Raw genomic sequence first — 12,618 nt, 5'->3', positions numbered from 1 at the left:
GAGGTATTGGGGCGTTTACTGGAAGAACAAGGGTTACAAAAACTCAATTTTCAATGTGTACATGGGCCCCACCCCCAACAGGTCAGGACTACGTATCCCAACCACAGACCATGGTCACTCAGGCATTGCTGGAGCCACGGGTGGTGGTATCTTTCTATCTCTTCTCCTGTCTATCTTTCTCTATTTTTCTCTTCCAAATTTTCCTCTCTTAGGGTGATCATATACTCCAGAATGGCTATACACTCCTTTTCTAATGTGTTATGGGTTTTTCCACTTACAGTTTCAAAGCAGTTATTCTAATAAAATCAGTTTATTAGATATCAGTTATATCAGTTATTTAGTGTCATTTCTCTTTAATCCACCCCTAAATACCTGTTAACAATGAACATGCTTGCCCTGCCTCAGGGGTGGGTCCCAATAATCACCTTCTGTGAGGTACAGTGTAGATGTAGAGTAATGTGGCTCTTAGTTTAGATGCCTTACTTAAGTTCCTACTATTAGATAGGTGTAACTTCAGGCAATAGGGATTTGGATACAGAGAACTGGAATGTGCTTTCCTCAAGGCATTAACATATCTTACAGTATTAGTCAACAATTCTTTTCTTGATTCCCATTTGAAACCCAGAAATGCCTGAAGTATTTTGCTAGGTTTTCTACTGTACTGAGTCATTTGTTGGATACTTACTCATGACACACTCTAAAATGTTAGATCAAAGTAATTATTGTTGTCTTGCAAGTTGTCATGAGTGATTTAAAATAAAGGTCCAAATATTTCAACTTTATTCATAAAAATAGGCTCTGGAGTAAAAGTTGTTCCATACATCTGTGCCTAGATTAATGATATTGCCCTTATATATTTTCAAATAAAGTTTTGCAAGACTTGATTTAGTACTGCATCATGTCCTTATTAGAAAGCTTTACTCTACAATTCATTCACATTGAATGAATTAAAAATTGACTGGTGTTGCTCAAAAAGTAGCTGTCTTTGTGGAATGACCATTGAAATGTTTGGGTTTTTCTAAAGATTGGAAGCGTGCAGCTGTTCTACATTTACATCAACACTGTATGGATGGCTTCATGATTTTGGAGTGGATTGTCTAGTTGGCTTTGTAACTTGGGCTTATTTAAAGAACAAATGCTTTAATATTGCAAAATATGAAGTTAGAACTCTAGCAGTGGGGATGTGTGCATCTGCACAGAGGAGAGAAACATACTGGGAACAGCTCTGTCTCTGGGAGGTCTAGGTCTGCACTTGTGCGTGGTATTAAAGCAGCCCTGCCCTCCTGCCCTGCATTCAGAAGATGTCCTGGAGGGAGCTACAGGTCTGTGTCTGCTTAGATTTTCCTGGTATGAAAATAGAGCATATAGGAGGTAGAGAGCGGGAAGAAAGGCATTTAAAACAATCAAGCATGGTCAACATGAGTTCACGAAGGGAAAGTCATGTTCAACTAATTTGATATCTTTCTATGATAAGGTCACCTATGAGGTGGGTGAAGGGAAGGCATTTTTTCTGGGCTTTAGTAGTACTTTTGATACTGTCCCTCACAGCATCCTCCTGGGCAAGTTGTCCAGCTGTGGGATGAGCAGGTTCACGGTGCACTGGGTGAAGAACTGGTTCAAATGGGGCTACATCTGACTCGTGATCATATACCAGCAGTGTTCCTTAGGGGTCAATTCTAGGGTCAATTCTGTTCCATGTAGTAACAATCTGGATGCAGGAGGTGAATGCACTGTTAGAAAATTTGCTAATGATCCAAACTGGAAGGTGCCATGGACTCTCTTGAGGCACAAGAGGCCTTGCAGAGCTATCTAGATAGATTGAAGCATTGGACGATCATTAATAGGATGGAATTTAACAAATCCAAATGCTGGATTCTGCACCTGCAACTGAGTAACACCGGGCACAGGTGTAAAGTGGGAGAGGGATGTGAGGGCCCGGCTGGTGCTGAGCTCAGTGTGGGTCAGCAGAGTGTGGCCCGGCAGCCCAGGGGGAAAACACATCCTGAGATCCTTCGAACACAGCACAACCACCCGGCCCAGAGAGGGGATGATCCCGCTGTGCTCAGCCTTGTGCGGCCTCACCGTATGTAGTGCTGGGCCCTGCAGGTGGAGCAGGATGTGAAGGTCTCACAGAGGCCAACAAATCTGATGGAGCACCTGAGGACTTTGGGTTTGTCCAGTTTGGAGAAAAGGAGACTTTTTTGAATGTCCTTCCTATTTAAAGACCAAACATATTGCAACCCCAGCTCTTGGCCGTGCCTTTGGTACAGGTGAAAGGAGAACATGCTGTGAGCATTAATAGGGATGTACTCAGCTACCTCACTGAGCTCCCCTCTGTTCAGCTGTACCACAGAGCTGAACAGACAGGCAGACCAGAAAGTCTGTCACACAGACAGCATTTGAAATGGTCTGAGAAAAGAAGTGTGGGAAGGGGTTAAAATGACAGCAGGACACATGCAGGCATTTTCAGGACTTTTAGTGAATGCTAATTGCAAACACTTGCTTTTGTTTTTTACAATTGAGTGTTCACAAAACTGCTAGACTCATAATTAGATTATAATGACTTTGGTCTAGGGTTCATTGTTACTTTGCCTACAAAAGAACCTTGCACCATATGGAGGCCTGAAGAAATAAAGAATTTATCTTGTGACTAATCAAGAATAGACCCAGCCAACTCCTCTGCTTTTTACTGTTCTCTCTCTTAATCCAAAATTAATTTCACCATGATGTGATGAAAAACTACTTATGGAGAAGCTAACTCTTGGTTAATTTCCATTTTCATAAATGAAATGCTAAAAGTAAGGATATATGTCAATTATTTAGACACTTCTTAAGTCTAAAGAAGAGTGTTCTTGAATTTGAGGCTTGAAAACTGTAACAGAAGCAGAAGCAATTCTCAGAGCAATAATGATCAAAAAATTTTAAAGAGTTTATCCTAGAAGGTGACTAGAATATGTGATATAAGTATAAAACATTAAAATGTTGTTCAGAAGCTAGAATAGGACTGTTGTAGATAATACTAATCTGTTGCAGATAATACTAATCTGTTGAAGATAATACTAATCAGGCAGCATTCAACTTAAGTTGGAAATTTGGAAAATAAAAACTGGCAAACTTCATGCAGTACGATGACTGTGGAATGTTCTGACAGAATGCACACATCAAGTCAAAGGCTTAGTAGGGTTTAGATAGAGGCTGCACATATAATTGAAGTTCCCCAAAATACCCAATACTAACATTTAAGGCTGATGGTTCTGCACCTCAAATGCTATATTTTGGAACCCTTCCTACAAGAAAGACATTGAGGGGCTGGAATGTGTCCATACAAGGGCAATGAAGCCGGGGAAGGGTCTAAAGCACAAGTCTGATGAGTGGGGATGTTTAACCTGGAGAAAAGGAAGATCAGGGGAGACCTTATCACTCTCCACAACTACCTGAAAGGAAGTAGTAGCCAGCTGGGGGTCAGCCTCTTCTATCAGGTAACAAGCAATAGGACAAGAGAAAGTGGCTTCAAGTTGATCTAGGAGATTGAATATTAGGAAAAATTGCTTCACCGAAAGGGTCGTCACCACAGGCTGCTGAGGAAAGTGGTGGAGTCACCATTCCTGGGGGAATTTGAAAGATGTGTAGTTGTGGCACTTGGGGACATGGTTTAGTGGCGGACTTGTCAGTGATGGGTTAAGGGTTGGACTTGATGATCTTAGAGGTCTTTTTCACGTAAAAGTTTTTACGTGATCCTTTTGCAGCGGGGGTAAAATGGCACACTTCAGAGCAATAATGATCAAAAAATTTTAAAGAGTTTATCCTAGGTGACTAGAATATGTGATATAAGTATAAAACATCAAAACTTCAGAAGTTATGACACACACTGGGTATCATAATTATGGAAAATCACTGAGCATCTGCCTGTTCTAGGACTTCTTACATCTTTTTCTGTGAAACATCTGATAGTGGCTGTGTGGAGAACCTAGATTTGACTGTACATATGATTCTGATGAACTTTTAGCAAATGCCTACCTTTTTTTCTTTAACTGTTACGATTACAGACAGTTTGACACCAGGCCTGCAAAATAAAATGGCCTGAAATTGCTCCCACATGAAGAATTTGGGGCTGTTGTCATTTAAGAGAGCAGCAGGAGGCACGGGTGAGGCTTTGAACTCGCAGGACATGTGGAAGGAGGGGACCGCAACACCTATTTCTGCTGACGCTGCACTTGGTTCACGTCAGCACGGGAACAATCACAGCGCTCGGCTGCCTTGCTTGATATTTCATCTCCTTTTGGAAAACAAAGAGCCCAGTAAAATCAATACCAGGCACAGCACCCGTTGGGAGCCTCTCACGCCCCGCTCCGCGGCTGAACCCCGGCGCCCTCAGCATCTCCCGGCAAACGCCGTTCGCGCCGCTCCCCATCCCGCCCTCTCTCCCTCCCCACGTCCATGTGCCTGGCTTTACATGTCCCCTCCCAGGGCCCGCCCCGTGGGCGAGGAGCCGGCCCCGAGCCCGAGCTGTCACCGCTCTCCGGCCGCAGCGCCCGCAGTCCCCGCCGGCCGCCGCCGCCGCTCCTTCCATCCCTCCTTCCCTCCCGGGAAGTGCTTGCCCGGAATGCGCGTCCGGGGCCTCGCTGACTAGTTTGAAGGGTGGCTGGCCTGGGGAACAGCTGATGAGGGCAAATACAGATTTCTAGACCCAACTACGGCTTATATACAGATATATATATATATATATAAAATATACACGATTACGTGTATCCGTAAAAGGATATTTATGCTGACCTCACAATGAGAAATGAGCCCATTCCTGCTTGCAAAGGCAAGCGACATTCCTGTGCTAGCTGTGACTTCTCAGTCAGACCTGGGCAGACTGAGAAGGCTAAGCCTGACCCACCCGAAAGAATAGACCGGCCCGGTGGTCCCCGGGCTCTGCACCAAGCTGCTCACTTGAAAGAAGAGACCGTCCCCAGGCCCTGCCGTGGCTCCTGCAGCAGCACGTTGGATCCCCAGGAGGAATGCTGTACAGGTAGGTTTTGTCAACTAACGTCTTTTGCATGTCTCTCATTTTCCTCCAGAGTTTTCTGGGGAATGGGATAAACACAAAGAATGTGCCTGGTTGGTAACAGTGTTGTGCATAACAGAAAATAAGAGCTTGGCTGGCTGTGCTTTCTTTATTGCAAGTTTCTAGTGATAATCTGTCAGAAATCTCCAATTTGTATTTTAGTTGAGGAAAGGACACTACTAGATAGTGTGTGTGGCCTTTCCATGCTTCTGACAGTGTTGGCTCCCCCGCCATTTAAGCTTTCTGCAGCTTTCCAAAATACTGGGCCTGGCAATGGGTGGGAACAGCACTTGCATCCCGGCCATACCTGAGAGCAGTGCTTGTTTTCCTGGCCATTCCTGCCCTGACCTGCCATGCACAGCGAGAACAAAACTCTCCTGTTCTAGTTCCTCAGACAGATGTCTGACTACAGAGGTAAGCAGCAAAATCTTTTGTCATTGAGGTAGTGAGGAAGGCCATGAATTGAGAATGGTTTACCTGAAATTTTAGTAGTATCAGTTTTTAAGAGGATGCATAAAGAAACGGGCACTAATATTAAGGATTTTTTGCAGATGATGCCACCAACCATTTTTTACCACACAGGTTGATGAATGAACCCAAATTAGGAAGAGGAAGTGGGCACTTTCAAAGTCTAAACCTGGTGCTACAACTGACATAGTTTAGAGCGCTTGAGCTAATTTATCAGTTGATCAGCCTTTCAGTTTTTGCTTAATGTTGAGCACACCGTCCAATTTACTAACTGAAATTTAAGGATGTGCGAGTGTTGTTCAGTCATGGCCTTATTACCTGTATAGTTCAATTTCTGCACAAAACCCCTGAGTGTTACTTCTATGCTACTTCGTAGGGATGTACAAAATTTAATGTTGGTACAATGCCCTGAAATTGGTAACACTTTATATGCCTATGAATTTTATTGCCCTTGCATTGAGTATTTTACAGGCTTTTATGATAGATTAAAAATGCTGAGCGCTTGGATGTCAGAAATTTCAGTGTTTCTAAAACAATTTTTGGTTACATGCTTTGGCGCAGTCTCACTGGTCTAGTGACACAGTTACTTCTGGCATTGCATCACTGCTAGAATTTCTCCGTAGTGGTGAGACTCCCAAAAATGTTTTCTTCACTCTAATGTTTTGAAATAAAGCCAACTGGATTTCATTTATCTCAGAAATTACATTAAAGTATTGCTGAAATAGGGTGAATTTTATTGGTTTTTTAATGCCTGTTTATGTTTTGCCCATATAAAGATGAGGACTGTGCTCTACAGAGATGAGTGGGTGTGACATATGCTGTATTTATAAACACTTTTGCAAGCTGTCATCTGAGTTTTCATGGCTGAAGAGAACTATGTTAATTTTAAATCTCGTATTGTATGTTATAAACCACAGTGGGAGCTAGGAGTATTAGATGGAATTGTTTGAATAAAAGAACCCTTTCCACCCTGATCCATATCTATGTTTAGAATCTGTAGCATTGAGAAGAGCAACTTAAGAGAGGATGAATATGTCCTCAAAAGTTGAGTCTGACTATGCACAACTGTGCCTGTATGAAGAATCCTTGCTCTCATAACTGGTGTCACTGATGACAGGGAAATTATTTATGTGGGTTATGAACTATTTCTACAACAAAGAGTGTGCAAGATTGGAGTCCTAACAATGCAGTAAAGTTGTCCCAGGAAAAATTCTTTCAGAAATTTTATTTTGCAATAGTCAGTTGGATGAACTTTCCCTTTCTTCTTTCTGAGTGGTGGAAACAGAAACTGACTTCTTTGATGATGTACCCTCTGTTGATCCAAACAGGGATGTGTGAAGTTATTTATCAGTTCCCCAAACTGTATTTTGAGGATGATGTCTGAACCCAAGATAAGCAATGTGCACTTCATATTTAACACTGAGCGAACAGCACACAGTGCTGTATTCAGCAGTCTCTTTGTGGGCCACTGCAGTACAGTCACTTCTATAGCAAGGCCAAATATCTCTGGTATATGTTTAAGTTCTCTAGAAATAAAATTCTCAGCAACGTTCTTTTTAAAATAGTAAAAGACTTTGTCCAAAATTTCATCCCAATATGTTTGAAGTACTTTATTTTAACAATACTGAGACTACTTTTTCACATAAAACATTTCAACGTGGTTTTGGACCAATTAATTAGAACAATTTCTATTGAATATTTTTGGAAAATTGGGATTCATGAGAAATTGTTCCAAATTTATTACTTCACTGACACTCAGAAGGGTATTATAGAAGAAAAAAATTCCATTAGCATACAAGTCTGGAATTATGAGTAAGATACTGAACCTGGATGTTACTCTATAGCAACATGCAATCTCTGGTACCTTTGTGTATGGAAAATTCTTCTGATTAGCATTGGAGATTTGACCAGATTAGAATTTCATTTGATTTATGACCCTGTTTTATTTTCCCATTTTGGTTTTAGTGTTTACAGATTAAATAAAGCCCATTATGTACATGGAATGGATAAATGTAATAGATAGATTATAGGTGTAGTTTTCTATATTTTTGCAGCATATTGAACAAAAATTAGTTGTATAAGTACACAGTTTAACTCTGATACTCTTGAGGCCAAGTGTTAATGGACAGATGATTGTCTAGAATAGATAAAATAATTTCTTTTTTTGAGTGGAACTATATAAATTTCTGGATCCATGTCTCCCCCTTAAATGCTAGTAGATAGTTGCTTTTTCTTCATGTATATTGCCACAAAATACCACCAATTTTGTCTGAGTGTTTTTTCAAGTAACAGTTTTAAACAACGTATATTCATAAGTGACAGAGTCAGAGCTTTTCCTTGTGGTTTTTATTTAGTATTTTAGTAATACAAAACTATCTCTGGGGCTGTAGAAACTAAAGTCACAGTAAATCTACTTGTCTTCCCAACATCTTCCCAAATTACATGATCCCATTGACCTAATTTATATGTGAAACCAGGAAAGTGGCAATGTTATGTGCAAGAATTTGTTATTATTGATTAACTGTTCTTGGTTTGAGTTCTGTGACTTGGGTACCAGCAGTCTAAGCTATAACATCAAAACACAGTAGTGTTTCTGCTTTTAATTTTGCGAATTATCGCAGTAATGCGCAAAGCTATTAAAATTCATGCTATAGCATATCAGAGCACAGAAACTTGTTAACACTACGTCAGAGTCATCATATGATAGGATAAAATTATAATCTGATTATAAATTTTCGTGTCGTAGTTTTTGCATGTTGTGTAATGCTTACTAGGATGTTGTGAAGGAAAGCTGAATGCAGGTAAAGGTTTTGTAGGTCAGTGCCATTATTTAAAGATTTTACAATTTTCCAGTGTCATATGCCATTTGAGAAAAATGATTTTTCATCAGGAGGGGTGGATTTTTTGTTTTGATTTGTTTTGTTATTTACTGTTGTGGTATGTTGATGCTGGCTGGATGCCAGATACTCGCCAAAGCCACTCTATCACTCCCCTTCTCAGCTGGACAGGGGGAAGAACATAACAGAAGGTTTGTGGGTCAAGATAGGAGAGATCACTCAGCATTTACTGTCACAGGTGAAACAGACTAGACTTTGGGAAATTAATTTAGTTTATTACCAATCAAATCAGAGTAGGGTAATGAGAAATAAACCCAAATCTTAAAAAACCCCAAACATTCCCACTCACTCTTCCCCCCTTCACAGCACTAACCTCACTCCTGATTTCTCTATCTGCTCTCACTGAGTGGAGCAGGGGGATGGGGAATGGGGGTTTTGTTCAGTTCATCACACGTTGTCTCTGCTTCTCCTTCTTCATCATGGGGAGGGCTTCTCACACTCTTCCCCTGTTCCAGCGTGGGGCCCTGCCCAAAGGAGACAGTCTTCCAAGAACTTCTCCAACAGGAGTCCCTCCAAAAGGTTGTGGTTCTTCACAAACTGCTCCAGTGTGTGTGTCCCTCCCACAGGGTGCAGTCCTTAGGAACAGGCTGTTCCAGTGTGACTCCCCCATGGGCTCCTGGGGGTCCTGTCAGCAAACCTGCTCCAGTAGGCTCCTCTCTCCATGGGACCACGTGTTCTGGCAGGAGACTGCTCAAGCGTGGGCTTCCCATGTGGTCACAACCTCCTCTGGACATCCACCTGGTCCTGTGTGGGGTCCTCCATGGGCTGCAGGTGGATCTCTGCTCCCCTGTGGATCCCCATGGGCTGCATGGGCACAGCTGCCTCACCATGCTCTGCACCTCTGCTCCAGTGCCTGGAGCACCTCCTTGCCTTCCTTCTTCGCTGACCTTGTGTCTGCAGGGCTGCTCCTCTCATGCATTCCCACTCCTCTCTCCCAGCTGCATTTGCTCTTGTGTAGTAATTTTTCCCCCTTCTTAAATCCATTATTCCAGAGGCGCTGTCACTGTTGGCTGGTGGGCTTGGCCTTGGCCAGCAGCAGGTCCATCTTTAGACATAAAAATGTGGAAGTATGTGGTATGAATATGAATTAAAATATTTTCAGACTTCTGTCAAGTTTGGTAATGGTGAAGATGCAACTGATTTTTAAAAATTTTTTCCTTTAATCTGAAAATGTAAAAACATAAAAATTAATGGTTTCAAAGTCAGAAATTAAAAACCTTTATTGAGATAACAATTGCCATCTTAGCTTCTTAAAGATTTTAGGGGTTTTTTGCATTTCTTTGGGAGGAATAGAATTCTCACCACTTTTCACATATGATTTCAGGCATAGGACTGTCTGAAAATTAAACAGATATGGCCTTATATTCTCTCCACTATGTCCTTAGCCCTCAAAAATTAAGGATCATTTATCTGTGTTTAGGGCAAGATGGAACAATAATAATAACTCTAAAAATTTTAAACCCATCAGTGTCCTACCTACTTTAATGTATATATTTTGTGAAGTCTCAAGAGCTTTAGAAAAAGCAATAGCAGTGGAAGTGAGGAGTAGAATGTCACAGCTAAAACGGAGATACCCTTACATCTCATGGACAATTCTGGCTTTTGGGATACAAGCAAAGCTGGTAAAAGCAATTTTACATTATTTCTTATATGTCATTCTGGCAGTGCTTCTTAGGCAGCAGTCAACAACTTTTCCCAAAATGACTCTTTCAAATGGAACTTTATAAATGCAGGCTCCATCCTGTGACCTGGGTGACTTCCATGTCACCAGTAGCTCAGGTTGGAGCACACTTGACAGTGCTTCTGTGCAGGACAGGAGGCTTGAGCCAGGAGGCCATCCAGGTGAGATTTTAAGCAGAGGGATTGGACACTTTAATGCATCTTACAGGCAAGGGCCTATGTTGAACTTTGAATACAGGAAACGTTAGGCCAAGACCTTTCTAATTCAACAGCTTCAGGGAACCTGTAGCAAGGGAAAGAGAGCCCAGTCTGTGGTGATTATACATGGGCAAACAGATAGGTTCTGTGTCTGGGCTGTTGGCTGAGGCTGGTGGATTATTCCGGTCCCTGCAGCCAAAGGCAGCTCATTTGGCATGTTCTTCTGGTAACTTTTCCATCAGGCTCTTCTATGCGCAAGTGCCGAGCTGCTGAGGACCAGAGTGGCCCAGTCCTAACCTGGCACTAGCCAGTCTGTGTCTGTCTGTGTCTTGTTGGTGATGACGAGTGGGATGGCTCCAGCCCACCCCATCCCTGTTCCTCTGCATCTGCTTGTACCCAGCCTTTGCTGCTGCCTATTCCCTGGGGCAGAGTCTGGCACTGTCTGGCTGGGTGCCCCCAGTGCTGCCAAGAGCAGAGGGTGCAGAAAGACTTTTCTTCCTCCCGGCACAGCCATCCACCTTGGCAGCATCAGACTTAGTGCAGAAAATGAAGGGGAGAAGTGCAGATGTACTCACCAGTGTTAAAATTATCATGTGGACACAATTCTGGTAACTCCTTGATGCCCTCATGTTACATCCACAAGAAATTCTGCCTCTCTTTTTCTGTGGGGGTCAGCTGCAAATATTTCATGCTTGAATATCTAAGAAGTTGAAAATGTAATTGGAAATTTATGCTTTGTAGGCATACATGGTTAACACAAATGTATGTTTAAAACCCTGTTATGAATAGCCTGATTGAAGAGTGAAGGTCTTACTGATGAGTAAAATCGGTAGAGTACTCTTCTTGTGGAGTACTCTTCAGGAATTATGAAAAGGTTTTCTTGATTTGTGTAGAAGCAATATAGAACTGTAACAACTACAAATAACTGTGGCAACCCCAGCATCCTCTGACTAAATCTACAGGCAACCCTTTGGCTCAAGAGCAGTTGATGGGACATATCCTTTATATTTACTTCAACATTAAAATATGTCTATTTATCTTATGAGATACCATTATTTGGTAGCTTCACATGATTTTGTTGGTAATCAACCAGTTATAATTTTCTCTTCAGGAACTTCTGGGTTTTAAACTACTATTGGAATGTTGTTGTTTAAAACGTAATGAACTTTCCTGATTCCTTCAAACTCCCTACAGCCTTTTAGCTCCATCAAAAGTTCACTCTGTGATAGAAAGTCAATTCCTTTTTCACAGTAATTCACTCTTTGCTAACTCTGTTATTTGGAGTAGAAAATGTACCTTTAAAAATATTGCAAGCTTTTGAGCTTTGAGAAGTAAAGTGGAGAATATGAAAGTTTCTATAGTCAAGCTTTAATTTTTGTATTTTCCCTTAATTCAATAAGAATACCAGCGTTGCTTGTTTGTTTGCTTGTTTCTTTTTTAAGGGGACAGGAAAAAGCCTATTTTCTTTTAAAAAAATCATATTTCAGTGAAATACTGTTGTTTATGTATGCCACTCCCCTCTAGTGAATAAAAGTGGAATTGCTCCATCTCATGCCGTGCCGTGGACCCCAGATACAACTGGATTATGGAATTTTTCTTCAACTTTGAGTGACAGAGAGTTATCTTTTTTTCAGAGGAACAGTGTGAACTTTTTTCTGCTTTTTCTTTAAGGACCAACTAGACCTGCATTGCTAAGCATGTCAAGTTTGCTAAAATCTGTCTTTTACACACACATAATGCCCCAGTAAATATAAAATGAACTTTAACAACAGCAAAACTGTATTAGTTATTACTCCTGTGTCTGTATATCTTTGGTTTAGAGTAATAGTTTCATGCTTCTTGCCCCTGTTTACATAAATGAAGCATTTATTTTAACAATGTTTACTTTTTTCTTGATTATTGAAAATATTTTTATGTAGTAATATTAACTCCTCCATGATAGGTTGATTTTTGCTTTATTAAACCCTTAAGTAATTGATATCAATGCTAGAGTGGTTTCGTCACAGATGGGTGTGCAAGCCAAGATAAAAATATGTTTTCACTTGGACATTTTTGATGAAGAGGTAACAGAGGAAGCTAGTGTTATAAATATGTGGTGTACATGATAAATATTCTGTCAAATGTCACTTAAAAAGGTAACAAGTGTGGAATTTCTCTGGCCAGAAGCCAGTCAAATAGTTCAGTGGTCATACAAGTCTGTCTTTATCAGCCATGGAGAGAAATGCACGCACTTACGTTCCAATTAAACATCTGAAGTACACAGCTAAAACATGCTCATACTCAGAAGCTGATTGTTCCTATTGACTGCACATTACAGATACC

At 41.2% G+C, this 12,618-nt stretch overlaps 1 protein-coding gene across 2 annotated transcripts in view; it reads left to right on the top strand.

Moving 5' to 3' along the window:
• Positions 1-4,521: 4,521 nt before the first annotated feature.
• The window catches only part of RANBP3L (RAN binding protein 3 like), a 33,169-nt gene continuing 25,072 nt past the window's right edge, over positions 4,522-12,618 (top strand). For both annotated transcript variants that reach the window (XM_064642927.1, XM_064642926.1), the window contains exon 1: positions 4,522-5,017. In XM_064642927.1, the coding sequence (XP_064498997.1) occupies positions 4,780-5,017 (238 nt within the window). In that variant the 5' untranslated portion in view covers positions 4,522-4,779. The remainder of the gene's footprint in view (positions 5,018-12,618) is intronic.

Source organism: Pseudopipra pipra, chromosome Z (assembly GCF_036250125.1).
Source record: "Pseudopipra pipra isolate bDixPip1 chromosome Z, bDixPip1.hap1, whole genome shotgun sequence".
Taxonomy (NCBI): domain Eukaryota; kingdom Metazoa; phylum Chordata; class Aves; order Passeriformes; family Pipridae; genus Pseudopipra; species Pseudopipra pipra.
Note: the sequence above shows the minus strand (reverse complement) of the source record. Positions and strands in the feature narration are given on the sequence as shown.